This window comes from Equus quagga, chromosome 13 (genome assembly GCF_021613505.1).
Source record: "Equus quagga isolate Etosha38 chromosome 13, UCLA_HA_Equagga_1.0, whole genome shotgun sequence".
Taxonomy (NCBI): domain Eukaryota; kingdom Metazoa; phylum Chordata; class Mammalia; order Perissodactyla; family Equidae; genus Equus; species Equus quagga.
In genome coordinates, this window is record NC_060279.1 from 100,185,109 (window position 1) to 100,202,549 (window position 17,441).

The following is a 17,441-nucleotide window of genomic DNA, read 5'->3' on the forward strand; positions in this document are numbered from 1 at the left end:
GCCTGCCACAGCATGGCTTGACAAGCAGTGCCATGTCCACACCCGGGATCTTGGCAGGTAGACCCCGGGGCCACTGAAGCGGAATGTGCGAACTTAACTGCTGCGCCACTGGGCCGGCACCATGTTTGCTGTGGTTTTTACCTTCAATTTATGAGTGAGATCATATATTTGACTTTCTCCCTCTGACTTATTTCACTTGGCATAATACCTTCAAGTTCCATCCATGTTGTCACAAATGGCCAGATTTCATCCTTTTTTATGGCTGAGAAGTATTCCATTGTGTATATATACCACATCTTCTTTATCCATTCGTCCCTTGATGGACACCTAGGTTGCTTCCAAGTCTTGGCTATTGTGAATAATGCTGCAGTGAACATAGGGGTGCATGTATCTTTACACATTTAGTTTTTCATGTTCTTTGGCTAAATACCCAGCAGTGGAATAGCTGGATCATATGGTAGTTCTATTCTTAATTTTTTTTTTTTTTTTAAAGATTTTATTTTTTCCTTTTTCTCCCCAAAGCCCCCCGGTACATAGTTGTGTATTCTTCGTTGTGGGTTCCTCTAGTTGTGGCATGTGGGACGCTGCCTCAGCGTGGTCTGACGAGCAGTGCCATGTCCGCGCCCAGGATTCGAACCGACGAAACACTGGGCCGCCTGCAGCGGAGCGCGCGAACTTAACCACTTGGCCACGGGGCCAGCCCCCTATTCTTAATTTTTTGAGGAATCTCCATACTGTTTTCCATAGTGGCTGCACCAGTTCACGCAATGCATCTTGTCACTGGATTTCTTAATGTTTTTCCAACATTAGGAAATCTTTTGACATAATTCATTGTGCAAATTTCATACTACATTGTTGAAATCAGTCCTTTTATTTGGAATTTTTGCATCTATAATCACAAATGTTAAAGTAATTAAACAAGGAGGCCATTTGACTGAGTTGGCTCTGATGCCTTGGTAGCCTACATAAGCAAACCAAAATCTAACCCAGAGTAGATGCACCTGAATCCAACAAAATCAAACTTAAGACCAACCAATCACAAAAGCCAACTTAGTTTTCCCAAATAGGGCAACTGCTTAAGTGATATCCAATCAAATAATTTCCTTGCTTGGCTTAGTGGTCTTCTTTACAAAAACCTTTCCAATAGCTCCTGTTGGTGGAGTGCTCCTAACCACTTTCGGTTTGATACTGCCTAATTCAAATCAATATATGCTCAAATAAACTCTTGAACATTTTAACGTGCCTCAGTTTATCTTTTAACACAAATGCAACTGATTAATACTTTTCTTTTGGCCCATCTGTATCAGGTTTTATACTAGGTACACAAAATTAGACAGCATTCCATCTTTTCCTTGGATCCAAATAAATCGAATAATCATTATAAGTTCAAAAGTTAGCTAAAACCCAGCTATAACCATCTGGTAACTTTTTAATAGTACATATTTTAAGATATATTTAAATTTTATTTGGTTATTATTCTATTCAGGTTTTCCAGTTCTTAGTAGAAATTAATAATTTAAATTTTACTAGAAAATCTACAATTATTTTTACCATGGTTATAGAGTTGCACATAACAGCCTCAGAATTCTTTCCAAATCTGTGTCTATGGTTTAACCTCTCTCATTTCTAATGTTTTTGTTTTAATTTCTTTTTTGTTTTGTTATTGTTTATCAATATTGTGTTTCACTTATCCTTTAGAACCAAACGGTGAATTTTTAAAATCTGGCCCACTTTTCTATTTTCTAGTTCATTAATTTCAGAGTCTATACTTATTCATTTTATACTTAACAAATTTAATACGTAATGTTTCATAAGAAGAACATGATTATGTCCAAAATATAAGGGAATACTCTTAAGGTAAAAAGAAAATATTCATAATTACATGTCCTAGAAATTAACTACTGTTAACAAATATTAGTGTAACTTTCCAGAGATCTTAAGTGCCTTTCCATCTCTGTTTATGTACTTATACAAAGTTTGAAAACAGATTACATGATATATAGAGGTTAGTATTGGTACTCCATTACTTCCACTCCGGACTCAGGGCTGCCCTCCTTCAACCTCCCGCTGGCCCTTCTCAGAGTCTCCCACCCTGAGCTCAAGACTGCCCCACTTCAGTCTCTCCGCCACATCCCCACCCTGCTAAGCTAGGACTACATTTCCCAGACGCCTCCAGGGTGGGCCCAGCCCCTACTGGGCGCCCCTGTGATCCCCCAGCCCCTACTGGGCGCCCCTGTGATCCCGCCCGAATTATGCTGAACAGCCGGGACATCTGGTTGTAGTCTTACGGCGTTCCAGACTGAGGACCGCGCTTCCCAGTGGAGCCCGCAACTGGAGAGTGAATTCTCAGGGGAAACCTGGGCACCCAGCTCGACCAGGATTGTGGGGCGCCAAGGGCTGAACCGCCCAGGTGCGGGAGGACTCCTAGTTCGTGGCATGGCGGGGAGTGGTCCTCTCCTGATCCCACGCTCAGAGCGCGGCTCCGTGTGGAGAGAACTTTGGACGGTCGGCCTCCCGGCCTCTAACTACAGTTGCTAGAGGCCTCTGGGCATCTCCCAGTTTGGGGCGAGGCTGTTGCAGACGGGTTAACCTCGGGGACTCGGACGTCCTGGTGGCCGACCCCTCCTCCCTTTCCCTGGCTGTGCGCTATCTTTCCCAGAAGCCTCCACGGTCCACAACCTTTTCTTACCCCTGGCGGCCACCTATTGCTCCTGGACCTGTGGGTTCGCCCAGGTCCGCAGAGGATGCTCGGGCGCGGCTGGGCGGCCAGGTGTGGGCTTCACTGAAGGTTTGGAACACACCGCGACCCTGGGCGGAAAAGACTTGTGCCGGCCGGGCACTGGCTGGAGTTTCCTCCTCTGGACAATATTTTCCCAAGGGCTCCACGGCGCATGCACTTCCGTTTAAAGTTGGCTGGCCAGTGGTAAGTTGGCGGGAGTTCGGACGCTAAGGTTCGGGGTGTTCCGGGCGGCCTAGCTCACTGGTTTGGGGCAGATTCGATCACACTGGAGAGCGAGGACCCCAAGAGGTGGGCGGTGAGGACCCCCAGGGCGGGGCTGGGGCCTGTCTGGAGTCTTAAATACGGATGGCTGTCCGGCGTGGCCAGGCTGCGCGCCCGCGCTTGGAGACGAGCGGATGGCGGGAAGAAAGGGGGCGTCGGCCGCGCGTCTGCCTGGGGGGGCGTGGTTGCAGGCTGGCGCGGGAGCGGGCTGGCGGTCGGCGCTCAAGGGTACGGCAGCTTCGTGGCCTCCTGCCTGGGAGGAAAGTCCGTGCGATACCCTCCGGGCGTGGATTGTGCACCCGACGTCCCGGACTCGGCGACCCGTGGCCGCGTCGCCAACTCCGCCTTTGGGGCTAGAACTGGAAAGGGGCCCTCTTTGTACGTTCTTGGTCGATGCTGGGGGCGGGCAGGGGAGTTGGTCCGCCGGTGGATGGGCTCTGGGGGTTCACCTCAGACCCCGGCTGCGTTCGAGCCTTTGTAGCTCACATGGCGCTCTCTGCGCAGCCGAAACTGACACAGCCGCCGCCGTGCGCTCTCCAGCGCAGTGGATGACCTTCTTCCCGAGGCTATTTCTGGTGTCCATTGGGTTTCTAAGCTTGGGACTGGGTGCCCCTCCTACTTCCACTTCTCTGTTCTTTCACTGTGTGGCCCATAGAGGTGCCCCCAGCCTAGAGGACAGGAGTGTGGGACTCTGACAAATGGATTCATTTAGGCTGTGTCTTGGAGCCACAGATATGGACTCAGTGTAAGGCACTGGGGCTGGAAGAATCCAAAGTCAGGCTCTTACGGAGAAAGGAGGCCACAGTCCTGGGGTGAAGTTCATCTGCTCTTTGTGATGATGGGAGAGGGCGGTGGGGTTGCAGGCTTCTTGCGCTTTGGGCTACCTCTCAGTGCCTGGGATGGGACAGGGATTTATTCGGGCTTGGCCGCCTCCGGGCTTCAGGAAGGGACTGTTGTCTCATAGTTTCTTAACCTTTTTCCACCTTTTTCCTTCTCTTAAGAATCCAGAAGAGCAGAAGAGCCGCCGTGCATCAGAAGTCATGGGGGAGGTAAGTTGTATTTGGCACTTTCTTCTTGTTCTTGGTTTCCATGGCACTATCCCATTTTAGGATTCTGTCCAAAAGATTTACAATAGTGAGTTGGAGAAAGGAGGAGAGAGAAGGAAACCACATATATGGAACAGTTTTCCTGCCAGGAACCTAAACCAGGGCTGTCTGCTTTGCATACATTGTCTGATCTGACGTAGAATTACCATTATCCTGGATTTTGTTCATTCCCAAAATACTCTCGATGGATTGTGCCTCAGTGATTTGGCAGGGAAGTTGAAGAACAGAATAAGTTTACTCAGTTCAGTCTCACTAATTTCTTTGTTGTCCACTCCAAGGTCACATGCAGTAGCCTATTTGCTTCCAAATTTCTAACAGCCTGGAATGCTTGCCTGCCCCCTTCATCTCTAGATATTTTTCCCCCGAGGTAGAAATAACCTAATTGCTCACTTTCTAATGATTAAAGCAATATAGGATTCTTGGAAAAATTTCAAAACATGAGAAAATTATTAAGAACGTTTGTCACCCATGGTCCCACCATCTAGAGATAGTCGCTATTAATATTTTCAAATTATTTTGTCCGCACGTATGTGTGAGGATGTAATTTGTTTTCAGAATGGGATCACGTTACTGATAGAAACAACTAACTTACTGAGTGTTTACTCTGAGCTGCTTGTAGTTTGAAGTTCTTCACACATGTTATCTTGTTAAATCCACATAACAACCCTATGAGGCAGGTAGAACTATACTTCGTTAATTCTGTGATGCACTTTTCCCCCCACATTTTAACTTCTCTGAAATCAGGATGGGTTTTACAATTCCTGGCAAGACACAGTTTCATTGATGGCATTTTCCTTTCCTGGTGTATAAACAAATGGTGGCTTTACAATCAGTGGCATCTCAGAATTGATGAAATATGGTATTATTCTTAGTTGACAAATGAGGAAATACATTCAGTTAAGTTTCTTGCCCCTAAATTACACAGTTAATCAATGGTACAACTGTAAAAAGAAGGGGGGCGGGGGGGCCCGGCCTGTGGCCAGGTGGTTAAGTTCACACGTTCGGCTTCAGTGGCCTGGGGTTTCACTAGTTTGGATCCTGGGCACGGACCTGGCACTGCCATCAAGCCATGCTCAGGCGGCATCCTACATGCCACAACTAAAATATACAACTATATACTGGGGGTCTTTGGGGAGAAGAAGGAAAAATAAAAAATAAATAAATAAATGGTACGACTGGAATTTCTAAATTGCGTATTGATTTTCTTTGCCCACTTATCAAAGAATGTTATTATTATTTTTTTTTATTTAAAACAAGTTTATACATTAAGCATATTTTCTGTTTGTCGTTATGTAAGTTGTTTTAGAATTATTATTTTTTTTTGAGGAAGATTAGCCCTGAGCTAACTGTTGCCAATTCTCTTTTTGCTGAGGAAGACTGGCCCTGAGCTAACATCCATGCCCATCTTCCTCTGCTTTATACATGGGATGCCTACCACAGCATGGCTTTTGCCAAGCGGTGCCGTGTCTGCACCTCGGATTCGAACCAGTGAACCCTGGGCAGCTGAAGTAGAACGTGTGAACTTAACCAATGCACCACCAGGCTGGCCTGAAATTTTTTTTTTTTTAATATTGGCACCTGAGCTAACAGCTGTTGCCAATCTTCTGGGGTTTTTTTTTTTTCCCCTACTTTTTCTCCTCAAGTCTCCCAAGTACACAGTTGTACATTATATTTGTGGGTCCTTGTAGTTGTGGCATGTGGGGCGCCACCTCAATGTGGCCTGATGAGCGGTGCCATGTCCGCGCCCAGGATCTGAACCAGCAAAACCCTGGGCCGAGGGAGCAGAGCACGTGAACTTAACCACTCAGCCACGGGGCTGGCCCCAGAAATTTTTTTTATTGAAGTCATAGTAGTTTATAACATTGTGAAATTTCAGTTGTACATTATTATTGTTATCACCATATAAACGTACCCCTTTACCCTGTTTGCCCACCCTCAAACCCCCTTACCCTCTGGTAACCACTAATCTGTTTTCTTTGTCCATGTGTTAGTTTATCTTCCACATATGAGTGAAATCATACTGTGTCTTTCTCTTTCTGGCTTATGTTGCTTAATGTAGTACCCTCAAGGTCTGTCCATGTTGTTGCAAATGGGATGATTTTGTCTTTTTTATGGCTGAGTGGTATTCCATTGTATATATATACCACATCTTCTTGCTTCCACGTCTTGGCTATTGTGAATAATGCTGCAATGGACACAGGGGTGAATAAGTCTCTTTGAATTGTTGATTTCAAGTTCTTTGGATAAAAACCCAGTAGTGGGATAGCTGGGTCATATGGTGTTTCTATTTTTAATTTTTTGAGAAATCTCCAGACTGTTTTCCATAGTGGTTGCACCAGTTTGCATTCCCACCAGCAGTGGATGAGGGTTCCCTTTTCTCCACATCCTCTGGTAAATATAGCCATTCTAACAGGTGTTGGATGATATCTTAGCATAGTTTTGATTTGCATTTCCCTGATGATTAGTGATGTTGAACATCTTTTCATGTGCTTATTGGCCATCTGTATATCTTCTTTAGAAAAATGTCTTTTCATATCCTCTGCCCATTTTTTGATTGGGTTGTTTGTTTTTTTGTTGTTGAGTTATGTGAGTTCTTTATATATTTTAGAAGTTAACCCCTTGTCAGGTATATGATTTGCAAATATTTTCTCCGAGTTGGTGGGCTGTCCTTTCGTTTGGTCCTGGTTTCCTTTGCCTTGCAGAAGCTCTTTAGTCTGATGAAGTCCCACTTATTTTTTCTTTTGTTTCCTTCGTCCAAGTAGACATTGTATTCAAAAAGATCTTTATAAGACCAATGTCAAAGAGTGTACTGCCTGTATTTTCTTCTAGGAGTTTTATGTTTTCAGGTCTTAACTTCAAGTCTTTGATCCATTTTGAGTTAATTTTTGTATATGGCGAAAAATAATGGTCTGCTTTCATTCTTTTGCGTGTGGCTGTCTAGTTTTCCCAACACCATTTATTGAAGAGACGTTTCTTTCTCTATTACATGTTCTTGGCTCCCTTGTCAAAGATTAGCTTCTATAGATGTGTGGGTTTTATTTCTGGGCTTTCAGTTGTGGAATATCACTGACTGTGTGTCTGTTTTTGTGCCAGTACCATACTATTTTGATTACTATAGCTTTGTAGTACATATTGAAGTCAGGGATTGTGATGCCTCTAGCTTTGTTCTTTTTTTCTCAGGATTGCTTTAGCTATTCAGGGTCTTTTGTTGCCCCATATGAATTTTAGGATTCTCTGTTTTATTTCTGTGAAGAATGTCATTGGGGTTCTGATGGGGTTTGGACTGAATCTGTAGATTGCTCACCGTAGTATAGGCATTTTAACTATATTTATTCTTCCAATCCATGTTCATGGAATATCTTTCCATTTCTTCATGTCGTCATCAGTTTCTTTCAATAATGTCTTATAGTTTTCATTGTACAGGTTTTTCACCTTGGGGAAATTTATTCCTAGATATTTTATTCTTTTTGTTGTGATTGTAAATGGGATTGTATTCTTGAGTTTTCTTTCTGTTAGTTTATTAGAGTATAAAAATGCAACTGATTTTTGTAAGTTGATTTTGTACCCTGCAACTTTACTGTAGTACTGATTATTTCTAATACTTTTCTGATGGATTCTTTAGGGTTGTCTGTATATAAAATCATGTTGTCTGCAAACAGCAAGAGTTTCACTTCTTCCTTGTCAGTTTGGATTCCTTTTATTTCTTTTTTTTGCCTAATTGCTCTGGCCCAAACCTCCAGTACCATGTTAAATAAGAGTGGTGAGAGTGGGCACCCTTGTCTTGTTCCTGTTCTCAGAGGGATGGCTTTCAGTTTTTCCCTGTTGAGTATGATGTTGGCTGTTGGTTTGTCATATATGGCCTTTATTATTCTGAGGTAATTTCCTCCTATTCCCATTTTGTTAAGAGTTTTTATCATAAATGGCTGTTGGATCTTGTCAAATGCTTTCTCTGCATCTATTGAGAGGATCATGTGGTTTTTATTCTTCATTTTGCCAATTTGGTGAATCACATTGATTGATTTGCGAGTGTTGAACCATCCCTGTGTTCCTGGTCTAAATCCCACTTGATCTTGGTGTATGATCCATTTAATGTATTTCTGTATTTGGTTTGCCAATATTTTGTTGAGGATTTCTGCATCTATGTTCATTAGTGATATTGGCCTGTAATTTTCCTTCTTCGTGTTGTCCTTGTCTGGCTTTGGGATCAGGGTGATGTTGGCCTCGTAACATGTGTTAGGAAGTGTGCCATCTTCTTCAACTTGTTAGAAGATTTTGAGAAGATAAGTATTAAATATTCTTTGAATGTTTGGTAGAATTCTCCAGAGAAGCCATCTGGCCCTGGACTTTTATTTTTGGGAGGTTTTTGATTACTGTTTTAATCTCTTTACTTAGAAATATTTTTTCACACTTCATCTATTTTATGTGTGCTGTTAGATTCAGAGTTTTCAAAAAATGTTTTTTTGGGGCCAGCCCTGTAGCCGAGTGGTTCAAGTTCCACGTGCTCCGCTTCAGAAGCCTGAGGTTGGTGGGTTCAGGTTCCAGGTGCAGACCGACTCCACTCATCAGCCATGCTGTGGAGGCATCTCACCTACAAAGTGGAGGAAGATGGGCACAAATGTTAGCTCAGGGCCAATCTTCCTCACACGGACAACAAAGTTTTCTCCCCTTTATGTCATGCCAGAATGTCTTCCTTACTACAAAAATAGAAAAATCTCTTATATTTTCCTCAAGTACTTTTGTCCAAACATTTAATCTTTAAAGAAACTGGTGTGAGATATGACCAGAGAATGTGGGCTGTAAGATTCCTGATTTGCGGTGTTTAGGCTTTTCTCTGTGACTTTGGAGTAATCGATTTTGAAGAATGGCATAGTATTTGTAGTATAATCAGGGTTTTTTTCCTGGATGTGTCTGACTGTGGCTCTTCCTTCATTAGTTCTGGCCTGTCAGTTCTCAAGTATTCTTTTCTCTCTAAAGGTTAAGAAATATTCTTTCTATTCTGGATTAATGTTTCTTCTTTTCCTTTTGAATTCTGTGAGATCTTACTGAATTTGTCTTCCCATTCCCATCCTGGCCAGAACCTTCCTAAGATTCTCAGAAGAGGACCACACCCTCCCCTTCCATTCTCAGCACATTGATGAGGAAGGAACTCCAGCTCCCATTGCCCTTCAACTCTTGACCATTCATTTTTCCCTCTGTTTCCTCTTCTCCTCAGAGTGATGTGTCCTTTCTCTATATTAGTGAGAGGCTATGCACTGTTTAAAAGAGTAAAGTCTTACCCACTTCTCTTATTTATTAGCTCTGTGACCATGGGCTTCCTCATACTTCCTCTGTGTAATGTACTCTACAAGGTTTGCGGAATATGCCGGTAATGGAAATTCACTTGAATGTGTACTTAAACTGGCATCGTGGAGGTCTCCCTACTCCTACCTCCTGATCTTCCCAACATCCAGTGAGGTGTGAAATCCCATTGTTTCTGTCCCTTTCCTACTCCTTGATCTCATGCCCTACGACCTCACTCCACTGTCTGTGTGCCGGATCAGACCTTTGTGGGAGTGGATAGTGCCTTGACCTCCTAATTGGGCTCCCTGGCTCTACTTTTACTCCTCACCAGTAAAATAGTCCAGTCATGTCACTTCCTTTATTCAGTGAATCCCTGTTACTTTCAGGATAAAGCTCCACTCTTTCACATTCATTGTGTATTTACTAAGAAGCACATGCTATATTTACTAGAGTACCAATCCTACTATTGGAGTAAAGTGGTGAGTAAGGGTGTGTTTAGTCCTAGCAAGGATGACCTTTCTGTCCTGGCTTCTTTGGACTTTTCCAACGTTACTTCTGTCTACTCCTTTCTCAGAATCCCTCTCCAATTACGCCAGCTGTCTGCTCCTCAGACACACAGGATGCAATTAGTCTTCCTCTCCATCTCCAGCTTATCCTGTTCACTCTACTTGGAATGTTGTTAAGTCTGTTTTTGTCTGTTGGAATCTTGTTCCTTTTCCAGGCCCAAGTTAATCTTCTGCATATTACATGAAATTTTCACGTACCCCTTAACCTTAGTAAGTCACTGTTTGTTTATTTTCCATAGCAAGATTCTTCTACTTGTAACTGGAGCTAACTTGTCCTGCTTAAAACCCCTCACCTGTGAGAACCAGTCTAGACATCTCATGATCTGACCCTTCTTTCCAGCCTCCTCTCTCTCTGCTGCCTCTCTCGCTGTACTCTAGCAGTTCCCAGAATGTACACTGCTATCTCTTGCCTCTTGCACAAGAAACACGAGAGGCATTTGTCCCACACCACCCTTTCTCAGGGTTCTACAAAGCCTGCTTCAGTCTCCTGGTTATGCTTGGTGACTCTGTGTGATCCCCTCCGCTCCGTCTGTTGTGGTTTTGTCACTATATTGTAACTGTCTTTTTAAAACTGCTGTTATTAAATATTGAGTTACAGAAGATGTGTAAGGTATGACAAATGACTGAACACCAGAATTAGGAAGTAGACTGTTAATTATTGTTGAAAACCCATGTGTGCCATGAATCATCCTGATCCAGTCCCCTTCTCTACTCCTCAGAGGTAACTATTCGGAATTTTGTATTTTTCATTTTTAAATTTGATATGAGTAAAATCACACTGTTTGCAATCTTCTGCAACTTCATTACTTATCTCTCAGTGTGTGTATTCAGGATATTCATTCGTATTATGAATTTATCCTACTACATAGCCATCCGTTATACAAATATATCTTTTTTTCCTTTTATATTACAAACCTTGTTCCTGTGAACATTCTAGAATTTGTCTCTTGGTGTCATGTGTAAGAATTTCTCTAGGTATATAACTCAGAATTGTTGGGTCATGGGGTATGGGCATCTTCAGCCTTGCTAGACACCACCCAGTTGTTTTCTGGTGTTTATACACATTTATAAATGCTGTTTCTTCATATCCTCATCAATTGGTATTGTCAGACTTCTAAATATTTGCCCATTTGGTGGCTATGAATTGATATATTATTCTGATTTTAAATTTACATGTTTTGGTACTAAATGAGGTTGAACCCCCTCTCATGCTTTCTCTTCTCTGAAATACCATTTCATGCCATTTGCTAATTTTTCTATTGTTTTATATTTTCAGTTTTTCATTATCTTTAATGTTTTGTAGGCATTTCTTAAATATTGTGGATTGTCATCTTTTGTCAGTTATATGTGCTGTACATGCTTTCTCTCAGTTTGTGGCTTGATTTACAACCTTTAAATGATGGTAGAAATTCTCAATTTTAATGCCATAAAATTTAACACTGTTTTCCTTTCCTTTAATAATTTATTAATGTCTTGTTTAAGAAATCTCTTTTCTCCTAAGAGTAAAGATATTGTCCCATAATGTTTTCTATGAATGAATGATAGTGTTTTGCCTTTTGTGTTTAAGTTTTTAATTCACTTGGGATTGATTTTACGATATGGTATATGGTAGGGGTCCAGCTTCACTTTTTCTACTTGGATAACTAATATCCCAGCATCATTTTTTGAAAAGGCCATTGCAGGGGCCGGCCCCGTGGCCGAGTGGTTAAGTTCGCGTGCTCCGCTTCGGCAGCCCAGGGCTTTGCTGGTTTGGATCCTGGATGTGGACATGGCACAGCTCATCAGGCCCTGCTGAGGCAGCGTCCTGCATAGCACAACCAGAAGGACCCACAACTAGAATAATCAACTGTGTACTGGGGGCTTTGGGGAGAAGAAGAAGAAGAAAAAAAGATTGGCAACGGATGTTAGCTCAGGTGCCAAGCTTTAACAACAAAAAAAGGCCATTTCAAAGGATTAGGCAAACTATACAGTCTGAGGGCATAGGTCCCACAAGACTGCCCTCACTTTAGACACCAGCTGCCACCCTCAGCCATCTCATTAGCGTAAACTTACACATGTGGTCTTAGGGGCCCACCATAAATGACAGAGACCCCTATCACTTGGGAAATTCTAAGTGTTTACAGATTACATTCCATGAGCTGGACAAAAGCAAGACCTCTCTTTGGAGGCCAAATTTCTTACTACACAGTCATCCTTTCCCCTCTGTATTTCAGTGGCAATTCTGTCATAAATTAAGTTTCCATGTATATATATTGATCTGTTCTGTCCTTTGTATATGCTGGTCTGTTTGTCTTTCCCTGCTGGTCTGTTTTTCTTTCCCTACTGGTCTGTTTATCACTGCACCAAAACCACATTGTCTTAATTAAGACAGATTTGTAATGATGTTTTGATATTTGGTAAGTCATGTTCCTTTACTATAGTCTTGTTCTCTAGGAGTCTCTTAGCTGTTCCCTGGGTTTTGGCTTCTCCGTGTAAATTTTAGAATTGGCTGATCAAGTTTCATACGAACCCCGCTGGGATATCATTTTGCGCTGCACTGAATCCTTGATGAATGTGGGGAAGGTGGACGTTTTCATAGTATTGAGTCTTTGTCTCCCTCTGACCAGCATAACTCTGCTTATTTAGCTCTTCTATAATAGTTTTCAATAAGATTTTTAGTCTTACACTTCTTTTGTTAAGTTTATTCCTAGGTATTTTTATATTTTGTGTGTTTTGTAAATGGTATTAATTTTTAATCATTATTTTCCCGTTGTTTCTTGTGTACAGACATGAAATTGATTTTTAGGTATTGATTTTTATGTCCATTCAACTTGCTGAACCCTCATTTATTCTAATATCTGGTAGATTCTTTTGGATTTGGGGGTCATCTAACTAGATAATCATATCATGGATGAATAAGGACACTTTCTGTCTGTAATCTGTAAATATTGGTGTTTTCCTTCTTTTTTCAACCTATATTTAGTTGTAATTCTCGTTTTACTGCACTAGTTTCCCTTGATAGGATGAGGAGAGGCTTCGAGTGCAGTGTTACATTAATCATAGTCTTTATTTTGTGGCATGTTATTATTGGTCTGAGCTAGGCCATTCTCTTATTCTGATTATTTATCTACTTATCTTCCATTCCATTTACCACCCCCCACACAGGCAGTCCTATTAATGTACATCTTTTTATTAGTATGTATTCATCCAAAATGTTTGTGGTTTGTGTTAAGGCCCAACGTGGTCAGTTTTTCTGAATCCTCCAGATATAATTGAGAAGAATTGGGTGCACTGTTCTATATGTGGCCATTAAATCAAGCTTCTTAATTTTGTTATTTAAATATTTTCTATTTCTACTGACATTTTGTCTGTTGTATCTATCAGTTATTTCCATGTGTTCTCCCATAATGATGAAGGTTTGTCATAATTATTATTTTATTTATGTGTATTTGTTACCAAGCAAGGGCTCGATCTGCTTGCTGCAAGATAAAAGGCCAAGCAGGTGGTAGTAGAGAAGGATCTTTAATAAGCGATAAGCTAGCATATAGGAAGATGGTGGACTGTCAACCTGAAAAAAATCCGTCTGAAACGGGCCTGATTTGGAAATGACTGATATAGAGCAAACGGGGTTAAAATGTCAGGTGAAGGATGACCGCAGAACATTGCACCTCTCCGGAGTGGATCTGCTGAATGCAACATTCCTAAGAAAGCTAAGAAAACTTGTTACTTCCTTATCTGGGACAGAAGGAATGGTTTGGGCAGAGGACATAAATTTTCTGCTAACAAGTTATTCTTTCCACCGGTTACAGATTAACTTGCCTACGTGCAGTTCTAAGCGTTTTTCCAAAGCACATTGTGAGAATAAGACGGGGAGGAGGAGCGTGTGGCCTTGGGGACTGACGTTCTAAGAGTCCTCTGAGCAGGGGCGACCGTCTGTTGTATTTCTTCATGGGTCGCATGTGCAAATTTGAGAGGGTTCTGTGTGTCGCATGGGGTAGATTTTTGGTCTGTGATGTATAAAATTTACAGTCGGTCTTTAGCTTCTCAGTGCTCCTGTGAGTTGTCAGGCTGGGGGCTGTCAGCGAGCCTTATCTCTTCATCAGTGGTCCCCTCCTGCTGTTCTCCGGGGCAAGCTCAGAAACTTTGGTTATCTTGTTTCCCACGTTAACCTTGTGCATATAGGCACAGTTGCATCCCAATGTAGGGAAATTCTGACTTCTTCATCCTGGTTTCATTTGTAAGTCTCTATATATAATATATATTTATTTTTAATTAGGTGTGTACACAAATTATCTTTTGGCCTTTTACGTCTAGTCTTTCTGGATATTTGTTTATGTTTTAGATGTCTCTTGTAAACAGCATATAACTGAGCTTTGGTTTTTGAACAACTTTATCTTTTAATGAGAGCATTTAGTCCATTAATGGTTGTTACTACTGATATAATTAAAAGTATCATTATTGACTTAGTTTGTGCTTTTTATTCTATCTTTTTTGTATTTTTTAAAATCTCAATTCATTTTTTCTCTGTGAGTTTGAAAGTTACAAACTAGTTTTGTTTATTCAGTGATTACCTTAGAAATTTTTTTTTTGAGGTAGATTAGCCCTGAGCTAACATCTGCTACCAATCCTCCTCTTTTTGCTGAGGAAGGCTGGCCCTGAGCTAACATCCGTGCCCATCTTCCTCTACTTTATATGTGGGACGCCTGCCTCAGCATGGCTTGCCCAGCTGTGCCATGTCCGCACCCGGGATCTGAACCGGTGAACATGTGCACTTAACCACTGTGCTACCGGGCGGCCCCTTATCTTAGAATTTTTAACATACTTTCTTAACTTACCAGTGTCTCAAACTAAAGAACATCTTTATGTTCTTGCTGAATGGTGTAAGGAACTAGAATATTCCTGCTGATCAAACAACTTATATTGTCATCAGATATTTTTCTCCCATCATTTTCTTTAACCCATAAAACATTTTTATTATTTTATATATTTGAATATTAGGTTATCCACATATTACCACTTTCTCTGTTCACCATTCTTATATCTCAAAACCTCTACCTGGGATCACTTTCCTTCAGGTGGAATTATATACTTTAATGAATTTCTATTTTTTTTAAAAAGGTTTTATTTTTCCTTTTTCTCCCCAGAGCCCCCGTGTTACACAGTTGTATATTTTTAGTTGTGGGTCCTTCTAGTTGTGGCATGTGGGACGCCGCCTCAGCATGGCTTGACGAGCAGTGCCATGTCCTGGCCCAGAATCCAAACCGGTGAAACCCTGGGCCGCCGAAGTGGAGCACGTGAACTTAACCACTCGGCCACGGGGCCGGCCCCTGAATTTCTATTTTTCTGAAAAGATCGTTATTTACCCTCATTTGTGAGAGATAATTTTCTCTCAGCAGACTGAGCTATTCTGCTGTCTTCTGGTTTACATTGTTGCTATTGAATAGTCGTTTGTCAATCAGACTGTTGTTCTTTTGTAGACAATCTGTCTTTAATCTCAAACTGCTTTTAATGTACTCATTTTGTTGTTTTGTTTTTTGCTTCTTCTTCCCAAATCCCCCCCAGTACATAGTTGTATATTTTTTAGTTGTGGGTCCTTCTAGTTGTGCTATGTGGGATGCCACCTCAACATGGGCTAATGAGCGGTGCCATGTCTGCACCCAGGATCCGAACCGCCAAAACCCTGGGCCACCAAAGCAGAGCACACGAACTTAACCACTCGGCCACCAGGCTGGCCCCTTCTTTTTCTTTTTAATGCTCTGTAGTGTTGTAGGATTTCTTTTTATTTATTCTGTTTGAGACTCACTGGGCTTTTGAATAATGCTTTCCTTTACCAGTTCTGAAAATTTCTTAGCCATTATGTCTTCAGTTACAGCTTTTTCTCAGTTCTTTCTCTTTTTTTGTTCCAGAACTCGTTAGATATCTGTTAAACAGTCTCATTTTATCTTCTTAACCTCTCTTATACTTTCCCATATTATGTTTCTTGATAGCATTCTTGATAGCATTCTGCATAATCGTTTTTTATATCTTCCACTCCAGTAATTTTTCTCTTCAGAGTTATTTATTCCAGTTATTGTATGATTTAATTTTAAATATTATTTTGTTTGTTTGGTTTTGGTTTTTTTTGTTTTTTGGGAGGAAGATTGGCCCTGAGCTAACATCTGTTGCCAATCCTCCTCTTTTTGCTTGAGGAAGACTGTTGCTGAGTCAACATCTGTGCTAGTCCTCCTCTATTTCATGTGGGATGCCACCACAGCGTGGTTTGACAAGCGGTGTGCAGGTCCACACCGGGGATCCAAACCTGCATGCGAACCCCAGGCCGCTGAAGTGGAGTGTGCAAACCCAGCCACTATGTGACAGGGCCAACCCCTTAAGTATTATGTTTTTTGTTCCAGAAGTTTTAATTTTTTTTCTTTTATATCTACCTGTCGTTTTTGTGGAGTTTTGTTTTTTACCATCTTACCTCCTTTTTAAAAAAGATGTAATATGCTTGTTTTATATTCTTTAGTATTATCTATATAATATGTGAATCTTTGCAGGTGTGTTATTTTCCCCCTAAGGTTTTATTAATGAAATTTTCAAATATAGTGAAAAGTTGAAACAATCGCATGACTGATTTTCTTGACTTTTTGATCATGGAATTATGCCCCTTTGCATGTTTCACTTTTATTTAATTTTTTATTTAGGTGAAATTCACATAACATACAATTAGCCATTTTATAGTGTGCAGTTCAGTGGCATTTAGTGTGTTTACAATGTTGTGCTGTGATTATTTTTGACTCTTGGGTCGTTTTCTTTGGAATTCTACCCGTGGACTCTTGAGGCCTGGCTGAAGATTGTCCCTCTAGGGCAAGTCTATGTTTGCTTCTGCCAAGAGCACGGCCGAACCAGAACCGCTATAAGAGACGGCCAGTTTTTAGATTCGCCTGAGTGATGTGAATGTGAGCTGCAGACCTGTGGAAGCGCTGACTTGTTACTGTTCCTCAGGGGAGAACTTTCCTTCCACCAACCGATAGGGTTCAAGTCAGGCCGTTTTCCTCACAGCCCCCCAGGGTGGGAATGCTACTGCTGCTTTTCCCCTTGTTCTGAGAGCGTGGTCCTGGAGGTCCCAGGTCTTTGCAGTGCAGAACCAGTTACACTCCCATCTTGACCAGCTGTTGGCTGGGTCTCTCTCCCTGCTCTTTAAGGTTGTGAATGCAAAGTTCATGGTTAGCCCGGCTCAGCAGGTTTTCTGGTAAAATAAACGCCAGTGGCTCAGCACATCTCTCTAGTTCCCATTTTGAGTTAGTTTTAGCTATTGAAGATTGCATGCCTTGTTTGCCAGCTCATCATTGCATTCCAAAATGTTTTTAATATTCAGTGCATTATTTTTCGGCTGGTGATTTAGTTGTGGTAACCAGTCCGCCATAGAGCATGATGTCTTGTGATTGTCTCTACTTTTTTCTTTTTCCTCCCTGATACTGAGCTTTTTGAGGGCAGGTTCTGGGTCAGAGTCATCCTGTCCCCAGTGCC

At 41.6% G+C, this 17,441-nt stretch overlaps 1 protein-coding gene across 7 annotated transcripts in view; it reads left to right on the forward strand.

The window, feature by feature from the left end:
* The first annotated feature begins 836 nt into the window (after window positions 1–836).
* The window catches only part of LOC124249801 (zinc finger protein 568-like), a 36,678-nt gene continuing 20,073 nt past the window's right edge, over window positions 837–17,441 (forward strand). The window contains exons 1-2 of one of the 7 annotated variants that reach the window (XM_046681199.1): window positions 837–3,229; window positions 4,003–4,050. In XM_046681199.1, the coding sequence (XP_046537155.1) occupies window positions 3,086–3,229; window positions 4,003–4,050 (192 nt within the window). In that variant the 5' untranslated portion in view covers window positions 837–3,085. Of the gene's footprint in view, window positions 3,380–3,399; window positions 3,577–4,002; window positions 4,051–10,329; window positions 10,675–17,441 lie in introns of those variants that run through there. The other 6 variants (XM_046681194.1, XM_046681198.1, XM_046681196.1 and 3 more) reach the window with 6 other exon arrangements.